This window comes from Artibeus jamaicensis, unplaced genomic scaffold (assembly GCF_021234435.1).
Source record: "Artibeus jamaicensis isolate MK-2021 breed Jamaican fruit bat unplaced genomic scaffold, CSHL_Jam_final scaffold_369, whole genome shotgun sequence".
Taxonomy (NCBI): Eukaryota; Metazoa; Chordata; class Mammalia; order Chiroptera; family Phyllostomidae; genus Artibeus; species Artibeus jamaicensis.
In genome coordinates, this window is record NW_026522042.1 from 25089973 (window position 1) to 25116802 (window position 26830).

The 26830-nt window shown below is 47.8% G+C and overlaps 1 protein-coding gene across 7 annotated transcripts in view; it reads right to left on the reverse strand.

Annotated features, from left to right (window-relative positions):
• Nucleotides 1-26830, reverse strand: part of TRIO (trio Rho guanine nucleotide exchange factor) — a 322877-nt gene that overhangs the window by 131862 nt on the left and 164185 nt on the right. For 6 of the 7 annotated variants that reach the window (XM_053657329.1, XM_053657327.1, XM_053657330.1 and 3 more), the window contains exons 10-11: nt 23106-23228; nt 12977-13168 (exon numbers count right to left, since the gene is read on the reverse strand). In XM_053657329.1, the coding sequence (XP_053513304.1) occupies nt 12977-13168; nt 23106-23228 (315 nt within the window). Of the gene's footprint in view, nt 1-12976; nt 13169-17624; nt 17686-23105; nt 23229-26830 lie in introns of those variants that run through there. The other variant, XM_053657333.1, reaches the window with a different exon arrangement.

The window sequence follows — 26830 nt, forward strand, 5'->3', positions numbered from 1 at the left end:
CTCTTCCTAGGCTCTGTCTGGGTGCAACAGAAATCTGAGAAGACCCCCTCCAACAACAGAAGCATCTGCTACACGTAACAGGCTTTCTTTCCCGTATCTTCTGGATGGTTCTTATTTTATTTTTAGCAAGGGCATTACAATGCATTATTAATTATTACAGCACTGCACAGACCCGGGAACTCCACAGGCCTCAGAAAAGGAAACATTTAGTGTGGTGGAATAAACCCATCACCAGGCCTGGCAGGGGACCCGGATATGGCACTGCGCGGTGACCGCACCCAGCTGAACAAGGTCCACCAGTCACAGCTCAGAGTCTGCATGAAAAGAGTGGGCACTGAAACCACTTAAACACCTCCTTTGTCACCACCATTGAAAATGTGTCCCGGGGCTTGGATGGCCGAGACAACTTGGCTTTAGGTCTGGTGGGAGCAGAGCACTCCGCCTGCTTCTGGGAAGTCAGCGCCTCCTCCAGGTCTCTGCGGGGCCATTCAGTGAACCGAAAAAGACGGTTAATTAAGCTGAGCTGGCCCTGGTGGCTTGGAAGTGGTTTGAGTGGAGAAAATGCTTCCTGCTCCCTCCAGTGCCTCACACGTGTGCGTCACCAGCAGCTGCTGCCTGAGCTATGGTGACACAGGGCCCAGAGGTGCCCCTGCCACTGTCCAGCCATGCTGGCCTTGGTGGCTAACACAGCACGAGTGCACTCACCAAAACAAGTTGTTTTGTGCATTTAGTCTCATTCCCATGCTCATCCTTTTTGAAAACTGCTTTTCTGGGGTGTAAATGCCACACAATAAATTGCACCTTTTTAAAGTGTACAGTTGGCTAAAGTCTGACATGTGTACATGCCCATGAAAATGTCCCTGCTCTCAAGCAAGTGTCTCCTTGGCCCCAGGAGTCTCCTGGTGCCCTGGGTAACCCCTCCGTCTGCCTCGGCCCTCCTCCCTCCCCAGGCCATTGCCAGTCTGCTTCTGGCCACTGCAAATTTGTTTGCATTTTCTTTAAAAATCATATAAATGGAATTATGTGATGTATACTCTTTTTGGGGGGCTGGCTTCTTTCATGCAGCATCATTATTTTGAGACTCATCCATATACTGTGAGCATCAATAGTTCGTTCCTTTTTCTTGTTGAACAGCACCCGACCTTGCACATATCCCACAGTCTGTCACTCATCTGTGGATGACCGCTGGTTTATTCCCAGCTCTTGGCCATAACAAACACAGCTGCTCAAAACGTCTGTGTATGGGCTCTGCACGCACCTATGCTTTCTACCTGTTAGGTACCTATCTGGGTAGAGAGTGGCTAGAGCATATGGCAGGTGTGTGCTTAACTTTTTAACAAACCGCCAAGTTGTTCTACCAAGCATCTGTACCACTTCCATTCCCACCAGCAGTATGTGCAAGTTCTGATTCCTCCGCATCCTCGCCGACACTGGCAGGGCTGGTCTTTCTATTGTAGCCACTTTAAATGAGTGATGTCACTATGGCTTTAACTGGCGATTCCCCAAGGACTACTGATGGCAAACCCTTGTGTAGCTTTTACGAGTTCTTCTGCTGTCAGACCATATCTCAGCTGGAAACAGATGGCTCCTATCAGGCCCACGGGTATTTTAAATACAGCAGGCCAACTTAAAGATAAGGGAAGTGCTGGGCCTCAGAGATCACTGCATTTCTTTGACACTCCTTTGCTACACAAGAGATGCTCAATATCACCACGGCCCTCCAGAAGTTATTATGAAGGTGGTCAGAGAGAGAGAGAGAGAGCGCGCGAGCAGGACTGCTGGGTGATCAGCAATGTTCTGTACAAACTTAATTACCCTAAGTACGATGACCCTCTCAAAAAAACTGTCAAGATCTTCCAAAAGAAACCAAGCATGTGCCAGCAGGCATTTCTGAGCAATACTGAACAGTTTACCAAAACAAGGTTGTAATATTTTTCTCAGTCAAAATACTTAACCAAACACATCCATGACATGTTACCTAACAGGGAGACTTTCTGAAAGGTGACATGGCCTCATCAGCCTCATGGTGACCCGCTTTCCACATGCCGGGGCAGGTGACTGGCCACTCACTCGCTCCCAACAGAGAGAGCCTTTCAGCAGCACTCGACCACTGTGGCCCTCCCGCCCTCTGATCCTGGCCTACAATGAATATTTACGAAAAAGCGGACCTTTGCAACAGCATTTCTCCTGCTGAAAACAGAAAAAACCACATTCCTTCACTCCCTTCTCTCAGAGTCTTAACTATATCTTCCACCTTAGTCCCCCCCATGCTGCACTGAGGCTGCCCCACCTGGTCACTGTGTAACGGGGCCCAAGAACAGGTGTGTCCCCTCAACCCCAGCACAGCACCCCTGCCTGGGACTCAGCCCCAGCAGCTAACAGATGAGCAGAAAACAGAGAACACTGAAGGAATCAATGGAAGGACACTGCGCATTAAACTGCTGTTTCTTTGGAAATGGTGCTGCCTCAGCATTTTATGCTCATTCAGTGGAGCTGAATGATTTAAGCGAATTCATATCTAAAAAAGATTGCTCTTCTCTTGTGTAATCTAAACACTGGCCCTGACTAGAAGAAAGGTGAAGGAGCCAACTCCCCCACAAATCCACGGGAGACAGTGTCTGGCGGACACGTGGGGCAACGAGCTGGTCTTTGAAGACACTGAGGGCCGGAGCCAGTGCAGCCTCTAGTTCTAGCTACAGGATGCTTTTAAGAGCTAGGATCTCATAACATGGGTAGAAGTTGAATCACTTCTTTTAAATTTGTTGAGAAAACACAAATGCAGGTTTTTAAAAGCCCACCAGAAAAACACAGCAATGTCAGCAATACAAGATGAATTAAGGAAGCTGGGAGAGAATTCGCAGGGCCTGGATAAGGCACACCTAGTGTACAGGGATCTCAACTACCCTCTCGACCCCATTCAAACAGCTGGGTCCAGGATGCAGGGTGTGGTGCCTGCTGGGTGGAGATGTCTGCAAAATTCCTCTTCTCCAGCAAATACTACCATTCGCTACTACCACCGTTAAATACCACTTAAATTGCAAAACCATTATAACAAGCCTTGCTTCTTTACAAATGCGTAGCTGTGCTTCTATATGACTCCGCTGCCAGGGCGTAAGAGTTCACGTTTTATCTACAAATCGTTAAAGTAAAATACTTCTCATAAGAGAGAATGCGGAATAACATCAAGAGCATGAGTTCTGAAGTCAGGTTGCTGGAATTCAAATCCTAACCTACTCTGACTTACTACCTCCTACCTGTGACCTTGGGTACCTGTAAACTGACACCTGGATCCACGTGTCAGTTTATTCTTTTGTAAAATGGGCATGATAATAACGCCTACCTCACAAGCTGCCAGGAAGATTAGATAAGGTGAGGCTCCCTGAGTGAAGAGGTAAGTAAATGTTAGCCACTACTATTAGTTCTGTTCTCACAAGGAACATTCTAGTAAGAATCACAATTAAGACATTTTAAAAGTCTTCTGTCTCTAGGTATTTTTCAAAATGTATCTAGGTTCCTGCCAATTGTTCAAAATATGTCACTTAGTCTGGTCAGCTCAACACCATCCCACGGTTTGTTCTTTTACACCTAAAAATAGGGCAGCCTGAGGAAGAGGTGCTGCAGCGAGCCTGCTGGCGTCTATGGAAATCACTTCCCCTCGGCTCCAGGGGAAGCGCCGTGTGTACTTGTGTGCGAAACCTCTTCCCTTCCTCCTGGTAATTTTGTTTAGAAACCGGCTTATTCCCTCAACATCCTGGCCCTTTCATGCTCGTCCAACACGCTCGCCTGCCTGGCAGTGGAGGCCCAGGGATGGGCCCCGGCTGTGTGGGAGGAGGCAGGGGCCAGGCCTGGGATCCAGCAGGTGGAAAGGGAGAAGACTAAGGGAGCGGGTGTGAGGTTACCTCCAAACCCACAAGGGTAAAATGCCCAAAGGTCTGCTGTCCCTTTACAAATGTTCTGTCTGGTCCAACAGAAAAATTCACCTTCAATTTGGAGAGAAAAGTCTCGGAGAATAGTCTTTTCTAACGTCAACAGGAGACGAACTGGTGCATGCATAATACGATAGGATTCAGGCAAAGTCTATGTTTAAACTTTGGGAAGGGTACATGTGACTCCTAAAATAACCTTTGGACAAAAGCAGTGAGAAAGCCTCTAGGAGGCCTGTGAAATTGTTATCATAAACTTCCCAAATGTGGAAAAAACTGCACTTCTGTGCATGCTGTTAATTTAGCATAAAAGATAAATCTTTGCTGGAGAACAAGAGAGGAGTTGCATCCGATGAAAGCTCTCAGCAGAACTCTCAGTAAGGGAACTGTGGCCCAGGCCTCCCGCTCCCCAGGCGGCCAGAGTTAGGTAATGCTGCCCCCTAGAGGCCCTCTGAGTTGTGGCCAGGAGCATCCTGTGGCAGAGAACTTGAACTCAGCCCACAAGTGGGTGCAGGTGTGTACAGACCCGGTTCACACACCAGGATCCACAGCGAAGGCTGGGCTATGGGAATACAAGGAGGCTTTGGTGAGACACTCCTATGAAGACAGGAGAGCCTAGTCCTGAATCCGGTTCGGAGTCTGAGCCAGCTGCACCCTTCCCACCAACTCTGGGCTGGATGAAACCTGGAGGAGGAACCTCACTCTGCTAAGGAGAAAAGCCCTGAGAAAGCCCCTTGCTCACTGACGGGAGAGGGGGGTCCCACCAGAGAAGGCTCCTACAGGAACTCATTGGGGAGGGGGTTCCAAGCAAGGACTGAGCTTCTGGCTGATTCAGTGGCAGGGTAGGATCGAAGTCCTGAGATTGGGGAGTTGCTCTGGGGGCAACCTCTCTCAGATGCGCAGGCTGGGTGCAGGCCAAAAGCCTGCTCACAGCACACTGGAGGTGAGGCTTGATCCCCTCTGCAACCATGGGAAACCCTCAAAGCTCTCCACCTTCAGTTTTCTCATGCATGCAATGGGATCATCTTATCATACAGATCTTCCCTGCCTGGCAGAGCCAGCTGGAGAGTCCATTATTCCAAGCTCTTCATAAACAGAATCTGTGGCCCTACTCTTGTTTACGACTAAGAAGATCATTCGGGTACCAGCAGGGACGGGTGGGCAGTAGGGTAGCGTGGGAAGAAGAAGCAGAAGTAGGTAGTTTCAATGGCAACTTGCAGGTGGAACTGCAGAAGGCGGCCGCTTTGAACACATGATAGGATCCCGTTTCAGGTTTGAGAAGCAGAAATCGCAGCGGAACAGTTCCCGCCGTGAGCAGCGCAGCGCCTTCTCCAGCCTGAACCAACCAACCGTACCTTGGCGCGCACACCAGCTGCCTTGATTAAGAAGGAGTAAGGGTTTCAGCAGTACTGGTTGCTCTCGGTGCATCACAGACCTCACTATTCGTGGGTGGTGATAAAAGATCTCTTAATATGATGAAAAGGAAATTTAAAAAGGGAACTGGGCGGGGAAAACTGGAGTCAGCACTGTGCACTGACAGCACTGCAGATGTGTGTAAGAGGAGAGAAGGGAGCAACCAGGAAGATATCGGACGGCCCGAGAGTCAGAGCACTGGAGGGAGGAAGCCCAGTGAAGCGGGAGCGAGGACACGGAGCAGCCTGTGGGATGGGGCTGACATCGAGTTCAAGGTTGGTGCCAGAACCCCAACAACCAGATGGTTACATGAAGTCTAATTTGCTAAAAAAGATTTGGAGAAGAGAAATGTATTTTTTCTTTTTATTCCCCAAATCCATGAAAGATAAGACACGGCCCAAAGTGCCAAGTTTGGGGAAAGCTCCTCCCCTCCCCAGATCAGTTTGGAAGGGACACTGTCTCCCTGCAGTAGTTGCCAGCTGGTCAGAGTGCTAATGCCTCCTTAACTCCAGATCTCTGCAGGGAGCGCCCATCTCTGCAGCCTGCCCTCCTTTCCCCAAGGCTAACACTTTACCCCTGCACGCGGCCAGCACCGGTCATCAGAGGCACTGCCAGTTCCCTCTCCTCTGAATTGTCTCCCCTTTCAAAGTGGGGACTGGGGAACTGAAAGCAGCCCACCCCCTTCACCATCCTGTACTTTTACTCATCACCACTGATACACTACTTTGGGGCATGACATTGTGGTCACTGTCAATGACCACGTGTAAGATTACTGTTTGTCTAATGCCTACATGGCCCTTACCCTGTAACCTGCCTAATTAGTATTTTTGATCCGCAACAGACTCATGTATTAAAACCTACAAATGAAATTTCTGTGAAAGATACTGACTTACCCCTGCTGAGATCTTTGGGGCCCTGTCCTATTACCTGACATGTTTGACAGACCCTGCTCTAGACGTCCGTAAGCTTGCCTTCTTAGCTGGTGCACTACTCACAGGCTTTCTGTGCGGGGACAGAGAGCTGCAGCGCCCCTGCAAGTGTTCCCCTGCCCTGCTGGCCTCACCCACTAGCCAACCCCGTCCTGACAGTCAGAGTTTTAATGCAGCCACGGCTGTTTCTGCTGCAGCACCAAAACTCCTCCCTTTGTGGCAACCTGCCCATTTTCAAGACAAACACCTCTCAACACTAGCAAAGGCAAGTTTTCAGGTTCCTGAATTCGGAGGAGTGCTCTCTCCAGATGTCCCACTCGAAGTAAAAGTTCTGAATAGGTTAGTGGCATTGGTTCGAAGGCATGACACCTGTACAGGCTGCTCCCTGATGAAAGGTAACGGCAGGAATTAAGATCTATCTGTTGGGCCTCGGGTTCGGCTGGGATGACTGGTCTGCCAGCCCCCACCACCACCTCCTTGGACTGTGGTCTGGACGGGAAGTCACGCCCTTATTCACAAACTGCGTGTGAGTGGTGTCCTGCCATCACAGCCTGCTCTTCCTGGCATCTGCCTGGCGATCAGTATGGGAGGACAGGGGCAGTCCTGCTCCTGTGTCAGCGGACACCCTCGGCTGGTTCCTTTTCACAGCCACTGGGCAGTGGGGTTCCAACGTCACTGCCCCAATGGATGGTCCACTTGTTTCTGTCTTGTCTGTAATTTACATGTCAAAGGCCTGGTCAAATGCCCTTCATCAAACCAGAAACATAATAAAGAATGAAATAAAGTTAACATGCTGGGACCTGTTTGTTAACGACTTCCTTTACTGGCTGTTTATAAACTGCCTTTTCTAGAACTCTGTCTGAGTCTGCTTCCACCTGAGTAATATGTGAAACTTCCCTTCTTAAAAAAGCACAAGTGTATTTTCAACCTTCTGGCGTCTCTTCCCTTTCCCAGAATTCGTTCCTTAGAGATCAACAGACCCGACGTGGTAATCTAATCCCAAGCTCTTTCATTATCTGGGGCACTAATTTATTCTGGAAGAGACACTTAAACTCATTTAGAAGAAATAAGTCCTTTCTTATAAAATTGTCACCCATTTTGGTCTTTGGCTCCTTCTAACTCAGTCTGAAGAACAGTCTCCTTGATGAGAAAAAGCTGAAGTGAGAGTGGTGGGTTTTTTTTTTCTCCCTTTTCCACTTTGCACCTGTATCCATCCACGGCACCGGCCCCAAGCAGAAAGCCTGACCCTCCTTTGATCGTGTGGCTCTGAATTTTGTGCTTTAAAAAAAGGAAGAGAAACGCAACAGCAGCAGCAGCAGCAGCAGCAACAGCAACAAAGCCTCGTCACTTCCCACAAGCCTGCCTTAGCTGCAGGTTCTAAGCTTTCCTGACAAGACCCTAACAAGTATGACAGTCCTCCTCCCACTTAGTCAATAAGAACAGCAATAATCAGTAACAATATATGTCAGAAGCACATACAGATACTTTACTTCTCCCAATTAACTGAAGATCTAATTTGTGAAGCTGAGCATCAAACTGAGAAAGTAAAAACATTAAAAATGCCCTATAAAAAGAAGTCTAACAAGTAAATGAGACTCCACGGCCATCCATTTTTAGCTGGGCATTTTAAGGCCCATGCTGTTGCATTTCCTGACCTTCTGTGGAAGTGGTTCACCCTTCTAGTACATCCACTGAGGCCAATCGACAAACGACTAACGAAAGCAGACATCTGCAACTCCACTTAGAGGTGACCTTCAGCAGGGAAAGCATAAAATTTAGGAATCAGTGCTGTTATGTATTTTCAATCCCTGTTGTAATACTGAGTTACAAATAAAGATAATACAATGTATTATTGATTTATCCGATAATTATCCTAAAGGACTCAACGCATCAGGTATGCTAGCATTCCCTACGATTTTTTTGCACTAATTTCTCTGCTGACATAAAAATACCCTCTATGCGAAAATACAGGGCCAATATTAAGACACAGACAATTCATGAACTTAAACAAGTTTTAAACCATTTTATAGAGAAACATAAATATCTTACATGAATTAATTACACTGTTCTGACAAAAGGACTTTCCTTTTAGATAATAACGTCCCTGTTTTCCCATTGGCCAACACGAATGTTTTACATGTACTGATTCAGTGGAGGAAAAGGCATTCATCTATTTTACAGCTTTGGCTGGAAGCAAAAGTCTCTAGTGATGTGTACTCAGAGATAACCTGTGCCCATACGAATGGAGCTGCGAGTACAGACGCTTCGCAGCAGCCTGCTCTGTCCTGAAGGGCCGAGCCGGAGCCAGAGCCTGGACCGCGCATATCCCACAGGGCCCTGACTTTCAACCTCATGAAAAAGGTCAGTGAGGGGCCTGCTCTGCGAGGGGGCACCAGAAGCAGAGTAAGTAGTTCTTGTTGATCGAAGGTGAGTGAGGAAAACAGCAGATTATGCCCAGGTATTTATACCTTTGTAATTTATACTTAAGTCGCTATCACTCTGTTGATGTTGAGTTACAGTGGGGGTGGGAGGGGAAAATGGCAGCTACAATGAATGGGACAAGCACTGTGGCATTTTACATCTCTAGTTTCACTCAGTTGCACCCGTCCCTCGGACAGTTCATTATTCCCACTCTGTAGAAAGCCAAGGCCGCACAGAGTGATATGTCTCAGGCCACTCAGCCAGCTAAGGAAGGGGATAATGAGTGCCATAATATACTTTAGTTATTGTAATAAAGACTGTATTTTTGTATAAAAAGAATCATATATGATTAGATCTGTTTTATATTCTCATCCATGGGAGGACCACCTCTTATAATTACTATTTTTTAAACAGCAGATACCACAGTCCATGCAAATACAAAGTGCTAATAAACTAGCAGGCAGCAACGGAATGCCTGAAGTCAAACTAAGGTCCCATCATGCACAGGCTGATGACGCAGTGGATGGTTCTGCGGACCTAGTTTCCTCTTGCTTTCTCTGGACTGAGACCATTTAATTGCCTGTTTGTATCTACATCAGATAAACAAACCAAACGTTGAAGAGTGCCGGTACATGTAAAAAGTTCAGCTAAGGAATCGAATGTGAAAACATAACGACTGAGATCTGATCATATAAAGCAAATATCCCAAAATATTATGTGTTGGATATTAACCTTTCCCTGTGACGAATTTATCAAAGCAATCCTGGAGTTCTGAGATGTGAGAAAGCTGGAGAGCACTCACGCATTGCTGAGGGGAGTGTAAAATGGTACAACCATTCTGGAAAAGTTTGGCACTTCCTTTTAGAGCAACATGCACTTACAAAGGGCCCAGTGATTGCACTCATGGGCCTCTGTCCCAGAGAAATGGAAAATCAGTCTATGCAAAGCCCACATACATAAATGTCTATAGCTTCTCCTTTCCTAACAGCAGAAAACAGAAAACATGGAACTCAACTGTCCTTCAAAAGGTAAATGGCTATACAGATCATGTTACTTCTATACTATGAAATGTTACACAGCAATAAAGAGGAAAAAACTACTGACTGATATATACAAGGACAAGGTCACAAGGAAATTATGCTACATAAAAGAGGATGGTCTCAAAAAGTTACATATTGTGCGATTCCATTTGTTTAACACTGTGTGAACTAACAAAATTTGAGAGACAGAGGACAATGGACTAGTGGTTGCCAGGAGTTAGAGACGGAGCAGGGGCTGGGCATGGATACGAGGGGGCAGCCCAAGGGGGTGATGGGACAATTCTGTACGACTCCGTCCATTTCCAGCGGTGGTTATTAGAGGAATCTACACGGGATAAAACTGCATCGGGCTACACACGTGCATGAGGGCGCAGCACACGTGGGGAAACTGGAGTATCTCTGGGGAGTGTAACAGTCACCTCTTTCCTGCTGTGTTAACGTGTGTGACTGTGTACGATGTGACCACTGGGGGAGGCTGCAGGGTGGTACACGGACTTCTGGTTTGATTCCCCACCCCACCCCCCGCCAAATTTCCAGTGAACCTATAATTATTTCAAATAAAACTTTCTTTAAAAAAAAGCTGGGAAGTCACGTTTAAAGATATCACATCTATCTTTGGAGGCATAGATGTGGGGTAGAAATAGGAACAAAGGAAACAAGCAATCATTTTAAAGACTATGTACAGGCAGATGAGTCAACAGCAATGAGACTGCAAGACAGCCAAAGCGAAGGCTTGAGTGCGGGGAGCCGAATTCTAGGGGACTCTGCATGGGGGACAGAAGGGGGCTGGGGGAATTCGATGCTCGGGAGGCCGGGATCGCTCAGAGGACAAACCTGTTCCCGTGCAGAACAGAAACAGGCCTCTCTGCAGTGAACAGGCTTTGCTGATGATTACCGAAATACACTGGAGGGCAGCCAGTCTACTCCAGGATATATACATATATATATATATATTTTTTTTTCCTTCATCAATTTTCTTGAATTAGGTGAACCACCACATATCTGATTGGTTCTCCAGCTCCAGAAAGGACAGGAGGGAAAAGAAATCTGGACCCTTTAAGACCAGTGTCTAGTTGAGAAAACAAGGGGTATGTTTTCAGCAGACTCCTGGAGCAAACTAGGTGAGGCTGTGAGAAAGGGCAGCTCCCAGTGCTCAGCCCCCCCCCAGAGGTGAAGAGAGCTCCAGCTTCCTAGTGACCCTCTTCTGACCACAGGGTGAGGGCCAGGAAGGCTTCTCCCCGCTCCCCAGCGAGAGTGAGCACTGGCTGAGTATAAAGAAGAAAGTCTGTTTGCTCAAGTGTGAGGCATAAAAATGAAGCCAGACTGGTATGAAGGACCAAAAAATCTCCAGGTGGCTGGGAGGTCTTTATTTTTGACTTCTGAATAAAATGAAAGGTTCCTGTTTTCCCAGGCCTTACCCCAAACAAAAACTTGTCCCAGTTCAGTGTGTAAGTTTGCAGAAGTAGAACCAAAAGGCCTCTTCACTTAAGCCCAGCAGGAATCACAGCCCAATTCAAACGAGAAAGATCCTTCCTGGGAAACCACAGCTGCTGGGAATGCAGTGAACAAAAACCGACTCAGGGCCACTGACTCAGTCCCAGAAGTGGATGCTGGTGGAGACCTCCACGGGACCACCCGAGGCCTCAAATAACCCGCAGACCTCAAAGGTAATTATCAGTTAACTCGGGGCATCATTTTGAGAAGGAAGTGAAATGAGTGTCAATGAATGAAAACGATTATGTTTTTGCTATATTTGAAAATGGAAATACGTCTCTCAGAACATATGCTAGAAATAGACACCATTATTCTACATGCATTTGAGTATCTCCTGAGTGTGGCAGGGAGGCTAACCGGCGGGTACGAGGTGAGACGCAGTTCCGGTCTTCAAGGACCTTGACATCTACCAGGGGAAACTAACAGATGGACGTCTAACAGATGTGACGTACGCAGAAGAAGGAGTAGGTTCTCCACTGTCGCTCACTCGTGTATCACCTCCTCAAACACTACAGCTGCCTTAGGAGATGCTTTGGAATGAATACGTAAAAGAATGAAAGAACGAATAAATGAATGGCAGCGGAAAATGCACTTAAAAGGAAAGGCGGAGAGCCTCCTAATAAAAGCCCAATAATGGGACCACTCCAATCGGAAACGATGTGAATAAAACACTACAAACAACCCTGAAGGAAACAGAGTCTGGGAGATGCAAAACAAACAGAGGAGACAAAAGCTCTCCCAAAACAAAATCTGAATTTATGTTAGACTAATCAACAGTTGTTTTAAATGCGATTTCAAAAACATTTTTTTTAAAGGCATAGTACCAGTCTTCATCTTCTAGGAGGTTGAGCATGTTATGAACTCCTTCCAGAGAAAAAAGGAGCCGGATGGGGTCCCACATGCTTCCACACCTGAGCTTAGGGGTGAGATGGAGGCGGGCACCTCGGTCAACCCCCTCCTGCGTGCGACCTCAAGGTATAACGTATTTGCCTTCTCCATGGAAACGTTTCCTTTTCTCTCACTTCCCAGAAACAAGTAAGTATTCTGTCCACTGTCCTCTGGGGGTGAGAAAGCAAAGGGGTCCAGAGATCTCCGCATGCTGCACAGGAGGACGTGCCTGCCTGGACGAGCCTCGCAGGCCCAGCCTTCTTCCAGGAGTAAGTCTTAAAGGGGAGTCCCAAGCTAACACTGAGCAGACGTCACCGAAGCCAGGGTGTTCTTAATTAATGCTGATGTCTTCGTCCTGGCTTTGGCACATTCAGTGTTCTGTGAAATCCACTTTCACTAGTATCTGACAGTGTCCCATAGTCTGATACAATCAGACAGCAACTGTGACTTCAGCCACATGACGAGCTAACACACAGAAAGGAAACCCGACAGCTCTGACCACAATGCGCGGGTCGTCTATTTATGCTAAAATGGGCGCACGTTGTCTCTCTCCGAGTGAAGGGCTCTCCTTAGCTCGCCTCCTCATCCACACCTGTACCCAGACACCCAGCCCTCACGGGTCTGCCACGGAAAGACACCCAGGCTTCCGCCACCCCCAGCAAAGGCACACGTGTGTGTGCTGTAAGGCAGGCCTGCAGGAAGTCCAGCTCAGTGCTCGTCCACGCTGACCAGCACCGTGGGAGCAGGCTGTGCATCAGCACCAGCCACCTTTGGTCCACTCTCTCATGCCACGACCAAGCTGCATCCCTTCCAACGAGCTCAAAGATCCCGCAGTCATAGGCTACATCTTCATCCCCCATTGTCTTACCTCTTTTACGTGGGTGTGAAAGGACACAGACATGTCCAGGAGGATCTTCCGTTGCTCGACCCGCCGAACAAAGTCTTGTATCCGGTCTTCGAGCTGGTGGGCAGCCTGATAAATCTCTTCTGGGTCACATTCCCCAGTCTGAGCCAGCTGCTCTGCAGCTTCTAGCAACTTGTCCGCATTGGTATATGTGTTCTGCACAAGAGAACAGCCAGAAAAGCACAAGGTGAACAAAACCCAAACCAGCCAGGCTGGGAGCCACAACGCCGCGTCGGAGTCCGTCTGTGCTACTCCTGATCATTTCCGCAAATCGAGAACACGCAAGATGCGAAAGCTGATTTCGGGAGTTTACTACATGTCTATCAGCAGCTTTGCGCTGCCTGTCGTAGATTGTTAAACCTCGAACCTCGTGACCGGCCCTTCCGTCTCCAGCAGTGAGGGGATATCTGCAGGCAGTTGCTGGCTCTCTCTCGACTCGTGCAGAGCTCTCTGAGCTCTCTGCACAGCCAGAAAACAGCGTGGAGCCACAAGGGCTCGCTTCACTTTTTCTCCCGCTTGTGTGGCAGTGGAGAGTTCCAGTTCTGTGTCTTTCACTATGACAGACCACCACCTCACGACCATTCCAAGTGAAAGTGGGAAGGCTCACTTACACACAAGCATAAGTCACTGTCCCTTTCTACTTCCCGGTCATTCTGTGCTTATCTTTTTTCTACTTAAGGGCACATCTTTTTTTGAGAAAAAGAAAATAATGGCTACAGTGGCTATAAAGTAGTAGGAGTTGAAAAGAGTGGGAGGTTAGGGAAACAGGGGTCTCAAATACCCTGAAGATCAGCCCAGTTTTAACTCTCACTCAGGGAGGCTGCACACGGGTCCCTGAAATAAACAGGTGGGACGGAGCCCTGATCCTGCAAAGTGTGAAAGACTCGCTGATGGGGAGGGGTGAGGTCGGAGCAGGTGGAGAACTTCTAAGAAATCCTGGGAACCTTGTGGTCCCCCCAGTGGAAAACGGGCTGAGCCCCTCATGCTCCCACTGTCCCCCCCCCGCCCCAGTATTTCAGTCCTGAGGCTGAGCAAGGTTGGTGACTCCTCAGTGAGGGTTGGCGGTGCCCTGTGTGTGGGAGGCTGTCCCTGTGGGGAGACCAAGCCTGATGGGGGACAAGGGCACCCCCCTGCAGCGGGGGGCATGAAGCTACTAAGTCTAAACACTCAGGACAATGAGAGGCAGGTCCCTCACTTTGGAGCACAGAGTCACAGACTCGGAAGAGGAGAAACCTGCGTTAACTGCGTGCGCGGGACTAGAACTGGAGGTGTTGTGAATGAGGAAGGGAAACGGTCAATTCCAGGGCTGGAATGGCACAAAGTGCATGATGACCCTGAAACATTCCCCTGGACCAAAGGCAGGGAAATGCTCCAGAACCACGTGGATGGGTCCGGACACGGAGGTCAGCTTCAGGAGGCCCCTGCTGGCCCGAGCAGGGACAATGAGAGTGAAAAGTAACAGGGACCGTGTGACCCACCCAATACAAGAGGGAGCTGCGGGTCTCTTCTGACACACATAAATAAAACTCGGTGAGGAATGGGAGTCTGCGGAACTTCAAAGCGCCTCCGCACACAGGACTTACTAATCACAAGGCGGAAACACTTTACAGGGGAGAAGTCCGGCAGGCTCATAGTCTTGACCCAGGGACAAAGGGAACCAGCTGTCACAGGACAAACGAAAATCACATGCCCCCTGATGAGGTGGCCTGAGAAGGACACAGCTGCACTCCCGGGACACCCCTGATGAAGACAAATAACCACCAGAGTCTAATCATGAGGACACATCACACAAACCCAAGGGGAGGAACTGTCTCCAAAATAGCGGGCTTGAACAAAGACCGCTCCAGGCTCAAGGACCTTGGGGACGTGGCAACGGTCTCGGGTGAGTCTTCACTGGACCTTCACCTGTGAAGGGCCTCGCGGGCCCTGAGGGCTACAGGGCCGCCAGGTATCAGTGTTCACTTGCTGACTCCGAGGGTGGAATCTGGTGATGTGGCAGAAGGCCCCCTTAGACAGGAAGTACACGGTTCAGGGCAAAGCAAGCTCTTTGTGCCGTGCTTCCACTTTTCCTGCCGGTGTAAAACATGTGTAAACAGCTGTAACACACAGCATGCTGGGTGTCCGGGGATGCCCTCAGTGGCACCGACACGCGTGTGCAGAGCTCGAACACCCAGTGCGTCAGGGTGCCCTGGGCACACAAAGTGCAGGTGAAAATGGGGATGGATAGTGTCAGCAGAGTCTAAAGGGATGACAAAGACCAGCCAAATGTCAGCCTGCTCTCTTCATCACCACCCCGAATTGCACGGTCACCAACACGTACTGTGCATCAGATGTGAGTGCCACCCTTGCTCCGGGCCGTCCAGTCCCAACCACAGCCCTCTTACAACAGGTAAGGAAACTGAGACCGGGAGGGCAGCCACTGGGTGCAGGGGACGAGGCTGGCAGGCCCTGGAATCAGGACTCCGGAGCCCGGGCTTAGGCCGCGCGGTGTGTCATCTGGCACCTGGGGCTGCTCCACGCACAGTTTCACACCGCCCTGCCCACTCACTGCTGCAAGGCAGGGCTCACGGTCATCTCCTCCCCCGTCTGTCTGAGAAACCATTTTCGGGGGTCTTTTCATTGCTGGCACTACCCAAAGTCTCATGGGGGATACTCTGCACTGTGAGCAAAGGGTCTCTCAGAACTCTTTTTAGAAAGAAATGATGGAAGAGATGTCAAAGAATCCCTTAAAATTTACTAGTTATGGCCAGACTTGAAAAATGCTTGTGTACATTTTACATGTTCTTTGGAATCCAATTATTTGAAATAGTCTGAAAAGCACAGTCCGTTCCCCAATCTAACTGCAGGACTTTTAAGAGCACTGTTTTATATACTCTGTTGGGTTTTCTGCCACTCAGGGTGACATATTCAAAAGCTAAGCTACAATAAGTCCTACGTGAAGCAGAAACAGTGACACAGCCCGCTTTAGAAGAGCTCTGTAACAACAGAAGTGTGTTACGTAAATGCCTGCCCTCCACCCCATGCAATTCTTTCTAGCCGTCCACATGCCCTACGGTGCAGTCTGGCCACCTGCCAACGATGACCGTGACAAGAAGCAGCCCTCCAATGCAGACTATCAAACCACCATGGGGAAGCAAAGTGACAAGGCTGGACGAAGACTCTCCCATCAGAGGCCTGTGTTCCCAGACCAGTCCTGTCACTGACTTTGTGACCCTGAGCCTCAGGCCAGAGAGGAAGGATCACTCCGTCACCTTATGGGATGAATCGGGGAGGAGACGGTCTATGACTGAGGATTAGACTAATGTGGTAATGACGAGGGAAGGGATGCCTGCCTTTAACGACAATAAGATAATGACAGAAACTTAGGAGCCACAGGAACCTAAGGAGCCTTGACAAATAAAGAGAATGCAGTACCCTGGGTGCGATCCTGGAAGAGGAGGAGATGAGGGAAACCTAAACAAATTATGGACTTGAGGTAATAACGATAGAGCGATACTGGTTCATTAAATGTAACAAATGCACCGTACTAAGAAAGATGATAATATGAGAGGAAACTGGGGACGGGGTATGGAGACTTTTCTATGTCGTTGTCACGCTTTTTCTGTAAATCTAAAACTGTTCTAAAGAAGGGTATATAAAAACATGTGTGTGTGTGTGTGTGTGTGGTCGGTGCACATCCCCAGTCCTCTGGGAGACGCTAGCGCTCAGGCAGCTCAGTGCAGACTCTCGGCACAGAGCGAGCTGTCCTAGGGGCGGCCGCCTGCACCCAGGGATCCTGCCACAGAGGCTCCGCACACTTGCTGCCCACGAAGCTCCTCCCATCACCGGAGGCTGCACCGTGACGTGACTTCCGGGGACCAGGGGCTTCTGGAGACCCACGCTTCCCCTGCAGGGCCTCACGCAGGACCCACGCCCTGCTGCTCCCAGCAGAGGCACAGCTCCCGGGGTATCCTGCTTTATGCTGCACACACACCCATTTTTAAGAGCTGAACCCTTTTTCTTATTGTCACTGCAGCCGTGAGGCTGTTTTCCCCTAGAGTGAATCTCTAGGTGACACCAGCAGCTAAATATTATGGTTCTGAAAGAAAGCGTCCCACCTCTTTGCTAGCAGGTAAAGACATCTGCAAGAATAAATGTCCAAAGGAACAAATGCCTTGGTAGATTATCTGGGCTGCTAAACAGCATCCATTAGCCCCACTGCTCATTTTACACTTGAAATGAGCCAGCACCAAGGGCTCATGGCCCCCCCTGCACACTTTCCCACAAACAGAACCTGCCTCCATCTTGTACCAAGAGAGGTCCCTGTGTCAGTAACCATGTGGACCACAAATGCTAACTTCAGAGCACCTCCTACCCCGGGCCCCACAACAGCCTGAGACTGGACAGTATTTCATTCCCACATCACAAGGGAGGAAACCAAGGCACAGAGAGGTAGAGTAGTTAGCCCTCGGCCATCAGCGGAGCTAAGGGTATTCACTCAGCAAACGCCTGGGCCGGGGTTCCTCTTACGAGGGAAAACTTAGTCATTTATGTTTAGACGCAGAGACAGGAGGGGTGTCAGGTAAGAAAGCCAGTTTCGGTCTGCAGGGACTGGACTTCTCCCCTCTCCTACCTGCAGTCCTGTCTGGGGGGCATCTCTCCAGTCTCTCCATGGCTGCGAGTGAGTAATAACCCGCCGCCAGGAGGATTAAAGGAGACAAAGTAAAGGCCAGGGCAGGGTGGGGGCCCGACCGTTTCCTCTTTTCTTGAGAATTAAAATTGTGTAACTGCTAGGAGTCAGGAAACAGGGAGCCTTTCAAAGGCGGGCCAGACCTTCCTCTTCCTAGCGTCCTGGGGAGGTAAAGCCCCAAGACGGCCAGAGGCTAGGGTAGGAGCCTGGTGGAAAAGATGGGTTTCCTGATCTTAAAATAAACCGGACAGGAGAAAAACACAAGCATTTCACAGCCTGAATTTAAGCTGTGCTACAAACGTGGCCGCATTCTCTATGGCCACCAGCCTACCCCTCCAGGACCCTCCTTACAGAAGCAGAGGAGTTCAGCAGGACCAGGGAGTGGGAGAATTCGCTGCTTATCTTCTGAAAATCTAGAATCAAAGGTAAGGTTTCCTGCTTTCGAAATCCCACACTTCTTTGTCCTGGGAGACAAGATAATTACATGGCACTTATAAAATGCTGTTGACAGAAGTGGCTTCATGGAGAATGACTCCCTGACAGGTTATGTCTTTGGAAGGTAATCTGAATCCCCAGGAACAAGCGGGCAGGAGAGAAGGCAGTGGGAGAACTCAGAGAGTAGGCAGCTATGGGAACACACGCTGCCAGCAACTCACTAATCAATCATCTTAAAGAAATCCACGCTCTCAAAACCAGTGTCTTTCTTGAACCAGAGTTTTCTGGGCTTTACTGGCTTTTGTATTCAAGGCTTCTTCCCTCTAAAAGGGAACATGGACATAGATGACTGTCAAAGAACATCTTCCTTTCCGCCAGTCATCTGCAAAAAGCTTCACATGGAAAGCATTTTAATTTTTTTAAGCCCCTGCATGAAAATCCAACATGGCTGTGTATGCCACAATATAAATTCATTAGCACAGATTCATTCAACAGGATGTATCTACTCATAATTCCTGTACCAAATAAAGAAGGAAAGGATCTTCAGGTTGGTGCGGGTGGTCTTTGGCTCTGCAAAACTGTGCAAAAATGATGCAAGTGCTTCCTCACGTGGCTCCTGCTGCCTTGGAAACAAAGCCTTAAGCCGGGCCCCACAACAGAAGCCCATGCCTGGCTCTACAGCCGGCTTCCACCACGCAAACAAACAGGAGAGTCCTTTCGGGTTGCTCCTTCCTAGAACACTAGAACTGTTCTACGTGGTAAATCTATATTTAGTGCATTTCAAAGGAATTCAACCAGAAGACTTTCGCCACTTCCTCTCTGAACCTGTTGTGTTACTTACTTCATCATGCTGCAACTCACTACTTTGAAGAAGCTGATTATAAAGAAAAACTATTAAATAAATTGCTAATTCAAGACCTTAAAACTAAAAACAATTTAGAATGTATTTTACAAAGGATCCTTCAAAACACAATCACAAGAAACAAACTAAACAACTTTAACCTTAACTATTAAAGGACATTCCTTTTCCCTAAAACCAACATTTGCTTTATCTTTGTGAATAGGTTTCAGAAAATAAAATTAGCTCTTTATTAAGCAAGCACCAAAATACCTGTTTCCATTTTTAAGGTGCCTCCAAAGGCTCTACTGTCAAGAGAATATACAGACCTAAAATAAGAACTTAAATCTCTGCCATAGCCCCTTCTATTATAATTTGCTTTGACAGAAAGCAGTCAGACACACGGAGGGCGGAGAAGGAAATTTGGAGAAGGGAGTGATTCATGCCCATGGGCCTCATCAGGCCTCTGCTACAGTGAGACTCTGGTCATTCTGTTGACTGGGACAAGCTAGAGAGTTGTCAATAAATGAAGCTACAAACACAAGCGTAAACAGTCTTTATTAAACCAGGTACAGAGGCTGGAGAGAAGTCCACCCTGTTTTTCAGGTCTTATGGCTCCCTCCCCACCTCACTACATTTAATCTGTGGCTAGCTCCGGTCATGGAGAGCGGCCCCTCCGCCTACACGGCCTGATGGTGCGCTCCAAGGCACAGCAAACCCCTCCCAGAGCCACCTGGAGTGGTTCAGAGGTATTCTCTGTGATGTGCAAGGCCGTCGGGCTCCTGGCTGGAGCGGCCAGAGTCCTGAGCTCTGTCAGTGGCCTCCTGCAGCCTTTCACACAGAAGTGTCCACAGATTGTGGGAGGATGGGATCAGGGCTTTTCACTGTGATGCCAGTGGAGAGAAATTACATTAGCGGCTGGGTCAACTGTGATAGATTTCTGAATGTCTACAATGAGCCGTGGCGATCACTGAGGGCCTGCTGCGTGCCGGGCTGCTGGCAACAGTGGGCAATGAGCAGGCAGAGGAAGGTAGCATCAAAGAAACAGGGCATGATCAAGTGCCGTTCTTCAAGAGAGGGGACGGTCTGTAAACATTTAATGCTGGAAAGAAAAGAACTAAGAGCGGGAGAAGCTGAAGAGCCTGGGAAAAGAAAGGGGCCAACTGCAGGGTCCAGGTCTGGGCAGCGAGGTGGGAGGAGAGTGCAAGCAGAGAGGGAGCGCTAGCCGCTAGCCATGAAAAAGCGAGGAAATGCGGTGAGGCCAGGTGCGGGCTGAGCACTCTGAACCTGCTCCCGATGGTGGGTCTGCAAAGGAGAGAGGCCTGCAGAGAGAGGAGGCTCCCTGGAGTCCACCCCCCAGCCTTCCAGGCCACGTCCTACCTCTGTCCCCCACGCCCGCCTTTCACATCTTCTTTGTCATCAAGCAGACTGTTACTAATTTGCGGGTCTTGGCTTAGCCAGCAAAAACTACCAGGGAAAGCCCTCTGACAGCTGGCCACACCTATTCAAGAGGTCAGGGCCTGGCCTACCTACCCGCCCACCCTCCACCCCAGTGCCTGGCAGACAGAATGCCTGACACATGACAGGTGGATTATTTGAAAGAAAGTGGGCACAGAAATTTGCAAAGTAAGCAAAAGGTGTTCATGTTTAAGGTTTCTTTTCATGCACAGCTCAGATTAAGGCTTTTGAGCCCTTTCAATTTAAGGAAGAGTGAGTCCGGCACCCCTTAGAATCGCAGGTGCAGTGAGCAGAGAGGACAGGGAAGGACTGAAACCCAGGTGGGTGGCGTGTGGAGCAGGCGGACGCCTGCCTTTCTCCCAACCAGTGGTGAGAAGCCGGCCACGGCTCAGGGCGCTACGCCTGGCTTGCCCTAGAGACCTTCAGGCAGAGCCGTTTCCTACAGTGTTCTTGCTCTTGCTGCCCCCGAGAACCTGCGCTGACAGCTTTGATGATCAATCACCTCGGACCTCATGAAACAAGCTGACCAAGAAAACAGAGGGCAAAATTAGCCCTAGAGGAGATTTCCCTCACTTAGAATGGAAGGAAGCACAGGAACTGGAGGCAGGAGGGCCCACGGGGTGCTGGACACACACGAGGACCCACAGGAGACCCCCGCCCTTCCTATGTGAGAGCGCACTCAGGAGGTGAGGCAGAGGCTGCTGGGTGAATGCGCTTGCAGTCCTGCCTCTCAGGGTCTTTGGTGCCTGAAGTCTTTGCTCATAGGACACGAACTTCACACCCATCCTTGAGCCACACTGGCTACGGCAGCAGCTTATCTTATAGAGAAAATAAGGGAGAGATAAGAGCACATTTTCCACATACTTTTGCTGCAAAAGGCAAATATTTTCCAGGATGTGTGAGAAGGAGACCGCATGTAATGCAGATTAAAAAAAAAAAAAAAGGAAACGTCCACGTGCGGCGAGGCTGCTGAACATGATCTTTTCTTACCTGTTGCTTGAGATTCAGAAGCAGAAGGGTTGGGATGCTCACCTTTACTTTACACATGAAGCCATGTAAAGAAGGTAGCATTTTAAAGGCACCGTCACTGAGTAGGACGTAGGTGCAGCGTGTTTTGTTATCCCACAATTCTAGCCTACAGTTCCCTGAGTAACTGAGTGGGTGACTGAGCCTTTGTCATATAAAAGCTACCCACATGGGGGGCCAAGGTCGCTGCTGTTTACCCTTTGTTTTACAGATTTTGAGACTACAGTGTTAGAGGGCTAGTGACCCTCTCCCTGTTACAACCGAAGACCCTCTTCATTTCTAGTAAGTTTTCGTGCTTTGAAGTTTAGTTGCTTACTGTTATTCTTTCTATGCTAGGGTTTGGGGGGGGTTGGTTATTGTTATATTTGCCTGGTAGATCTTTTTCTAATACTTTATATATTTTCAAACTTCCTGGGTATTTATATTTTAGATGTGTCCTTTGGGGAAAAAAAGAGCATGATTCTTAAAAAGTACTCAATCGGATAAACCTTTGGTAACAACTATAGTCTGTTTTGCGTTTACTGTAATTACAAATACTTATGAACAAATGACTGCACCTTATTTGTGATTTCTATCATGATTTTTGTTGTTCTCATTTCTTTTGCTTCTACCAGGTCCATTTAGTGAGCTTTTATTTACCCAATCATCTGTATTTCTTTTCCTTTATACTTATTTTGAGGTGACTTCCATTCCTAAGCTTAGAGTAGTCAATTCAAAAACGCTTACATACACACCTGGATTTGCACACCTGAGACAAACCGCACCTCCTGCCTGACCCCTCAGAACCTCTCTCCACCTCCTGTGCTCGAGTGGTCTGGTGCTTTCATTCCATTTTGTTTGCAGCTACCTCCAAGTTCGCTGCCTTCTGTTTAATCACAGGTGGCAAACACAAGGCCTGTGAGCCAAATCCGGTCCTCCACCTTGTTTCTACCTGGAGACAAGGCTGAGCTTCTTGCTTTTAGTTAAGGAGTATATTTACACAGTCCTAAAATTACATTCAGCCCTTTGAAGACAACCATGAGGCTGATGTGGCCCCTGGTGAAAATGAGTTTGACACCCCTGGTTTACATGGTCACTCCACTGAGATTTACAAACATATTTACCAATATCTGTGCTCACTGATGCTGGTGGTCCTTTCTTCTCATACTTTACTTCCTCTCCAGGAGCCTATTCTTCAGGTAAGAAACTTACCCTTAAACGCTAAAGAGACTTCTCCAAAGTCACACAGCTAGAGAACATTATAGTCAAACCTCGAACATGACAAAACACCTCAGCCTCTGCCCTGTCTCCTGAGCACTCACATTTAAAGGAACTGAGAAAAGGACAAGAAACGCCCGCCCGACATTACAAAAGTGCAAGAACTGCTATTCTCTGGTTATGAAATGAAACTTCGCAAACTAGTCAACAAATAGTGGTACAATAAATATGGCAAAAATAGTCAAGATGTTTTTCTGTTTGAATAACATTACATTTTTCAAAAGGGCCAACTGACCACATCTCCTTTTTGCCTCTGCCGGGCAGGTTCACTCTGAAATATGAGCATCGTCTCTCAAGAGTCACCTTCAAACACGTGTGGCTGGTTAACTCTTCTCAGATGTGGTTAAAAGTGATTTCAAACCATGCACATAGGGGCTTATGGGAGAAAAGAGTCAAAGCCATTGTTTTACCTGTGCTACTTCTTCAAAATCCTCGTGACGTTTCTGCAAAGCTCTGGCCCGATGAAGGGATTTCCCCACACCTGTGTGTTTGCTCAGAAATGCTTCCCCGTGGTTCTCAATCCAGTCCAGCACCTACAGTGGGAACAAGTACACGTGCCGTCAAAACCACATCCTGCCTTGTTCAAGGGTAGTGTTATCTATGGAAGACACATGCCATTGCCCAACTCTATTAAAAAAAAGCAAAGGAGAAAAAAATGGAAGCTACTGAATACTAATCTAACACACTTGAGAATTACATCTTCTATCAGCTTTCCAACACAGTTTTAATCAGCTCTTTCACATATCTGCAAATATATGTATAAACGTTATAAGCAAGGATGGGTGATTTGAACCTCACCTCACTTTATGCATGATGACGCCACCAAAACTGACTATGAATGACGGTGGTTATCAAGCCACACAGGACCAAGTTAACATTTTCATAAGACTCAGAGCTTCACAACTCAGGCAGTTCAAGTTTAACTACAGAGTTAACGTTCTCCTATCTCTCCTTTAGAAGACTTGAAACATATCAATAAAACCAAGAAAGCAAAACACTTAAATACCTCTGTCCTGGTCTTTGAGGGTTTATTCTATAAACTAAGCTGTTGTGAGAGGTAAACACCCTACGGATTTGATCACTTAAGTTGTTGTTGAAATCCACCACACGACAGAGGAGTAAAAACACAGACACACACCCTGGTGATTTTAGTTCCCAGCTGGGACTGAGCAGCTCCTTGGCGCTGGGGCTGGAGAAAACACTGGCAGCAACACAACATCAAATGCACACTTTGTCGCTTTCTGACTGGGGGAAATAACTAGCAAAAAACTAAGTCAGTGACGTTTTTGGCTAAAAACTGAAAGATATTACTTAAATATTTAAATATACTTGTTAATATGCTGCCAAAGTGCTGAAGGCTGCCCTGAACTTGCATTGAGGTGAATATGGTAACTGCATATGGATCAAGGCGATTTGGGACTGAAGCAGCACACTCACTGGGCAGGCACAGCTGGGACAGTGGTCTAGAGGGCCATCTGGAAGCACAGAGTTAAGGTGAAATAGAAGGGGCCTCTGTGTGAGGTCAATGGCCATGAAGAGGATTCCCGGCCCTCTGTTCCCTGCACTATGGAGAGGTCGGTGGCACTGCCACATACCTAGGAGGGGCAGTCGGGCCCCAGGCCCCAGTCCAGGGACAACGGGACTTGTGCTCCATCACTCCAAACCAGTACCTTCTGAGGCTGAGGGTCTGAAGGGTCCTCTCTGCACAGGCATAGCGATGTTAGCAGTGCATGTAATAAAATGGCTTGTGAACCGAATAAATCTCTGGTGGGCTGCTGTAAAGACCCTTGCTGAGAGCAGAAGTGGGTGTTCATGGGGAGGGCGGGGCGGGGCATGGAGGCCCAGCCTTGCAGGGGGTGCCCAGGTGAAAGCTACCTGGTCAAAGTAAAAGGTTGGCTACCTTTTTCTAGTTCGTTTCTGACACTTTGTGTCAACGCTGCCACTCTGCTAGTCACCTGGGGTCGCACCATCAGAGGAAGTGGTACTGGATCCATTGGTATTGCCTACGAGCTCAGTTCCTCAGTCCACCTCAGCTCTCTTGTCTCCCCACTACACATGAACGCAGGGTCTAGCTGTGTGCTCCTAGGCAAGTTCCTTACAGTCTCTGAGCTGCAGCTTCCTCACCTGCTCAGGGGTGATAATCATGCACGGTCGCCAACGCTCAGTGATGCCTGTGTTTAACATACGAGTGGCAAACATACAGTGCATGTGTGTCCCCATGCATGAACTGTAACCTGAGGCAGCTCCCACCTAGTTGTACGCAGTTCGGCGGCACAGCTAAGAAGATTCCATTGCTTTCTAACCAGTCTGCTTTAGTACATCACTTTTCTTTCCAGAGACAGACAGAGAGAGAGAATTCACTATTATTCTGCCATTAGAAGGTAGTGCCACACTCACTGTCTGACTTTAAGGCAGACATGAAGCTGCTGAGTTGTTTATACCACGGGCTCTTAGTACACATTTTAAAACACATATTTGAAAATTCACTCCTAAAAAAGGTCCAATGACAGCTTCAAGACATCTCAACCTCCAAGAATGGATACAGTAAATGGAATGTGCTTCTGGGCATGAGGCCAACAGCGTGCAGAAAACAGGGATCTCATATTTTAAGACTGAAAAGAATTTGGAGCTACATAAGTAACATCTGTGCCTCGGTCCACCTGCCCATCAGATTTGCATGAAGGGCTCAATGACATTTTTTACTGTAATTATAGTATATTCAGTGTATTCCTTCACTGTAAAGAAAAAATGAAGCCATGGGTGTGCAGCAAACCTTATGACTGCTGGTAGCTCAATACAGACTTGAAATAAGGCACAATTTCAAAACGTAAAAGGTAAACATTATTTTTTGAAAGTAGATAGGGGCTGGGAACACAAAAACACAATAATTTAAAAGTAATTATAATATGTGTTTTAAGCCTAAGAAAAGTGCTTCAGGAAGAGTAAGTTGGAACTACAAGATATTACACACTGACTGCAAGGGTTATCATGGGCATTTTTCTTTTATCAGGGCTTCCTTTAGACAAAAATTGTAAATACCAGGTGAAATTATATTTCCAATAGATAAGAATGCAATTCAAAGAAGAGAGTGCAACTTCCAAGCACTTTATTAAAAGAGTAGCAGGCAGTTATGAAATCCATCCAGCTAGTGTTCAGAACGCAAATCCTGCACAGGCTTTATTTCCCACAAGCCTGCCAGTATTTCCTGGATTGCCAAGGAACCCAGAATCAACAGACTGACCCCAGGAGCATTTCAACGGCATGCTTGTGGATTCTATCAACTCAAAACATGCATACAGAGGAGGCTTCATTAGCCTCGTCCAGCCAGCCACTACTGACCGCAGCCACGGCGGCAGTGGCTGGCATCTCTGTGCCTTGTGACCTCGAGCCCAGGAACGACAGGCCTGCGCAGGACGGCTGCCAGACTCGGGGAAAGGGCACAGGCGGATCCCTCTCGGCAGTCTACCTGGTTCCATGCAGATGGCAAAGCTGGGAGGGCAGTTTCTATTCAGAGGATGCAATAGGAGGTCATGCCCCTGAATGCCAGTGCCCTCTAAAGGATGGTGACAGCTCCAAGGTCAAGGTCATTCCAAAATGAGCCACCAACACTTATATGTTTCACAGCATCAAATGACAGATGTGCAAGAAATCTTATGGATTGTTTAGCTTAATTTTTCAGGTTGTCATTACAAGACTGAACGTGTTGCTGGTAAATACGATTGTGCCCATTTCCTAAACAATGGTATTGTTCTCAGCACACTATCTAGGATGCTGCTTATGAAAATGAGGTAAGACCTCCGACACTACACAACCAAGAACACACAAGCCAGGCTATTTTTCTGGTATCTGAGGACCCAAAGCATATTCAGAGAAGAAAATATACAAACACCTGTCAGTTCCAGCTACTGTCTGAAAAAGACAGTAACATAGTAAACGTTTTCTGTCATAATAAGGAGCCCCTTCTAAGTCACATTTTATACATACAAAATGAAAATAAGCTCTTTTGATTCTATATTCAGTTAAAAATAAATGATTACATGAAACAAATGAAAAACCAAGGTACTTCTAAAATACTCTGCATTTGTTCTTTTTTTAGTATAAAATCAGATTTTTTCCAGTTGCAAAATATGAATTT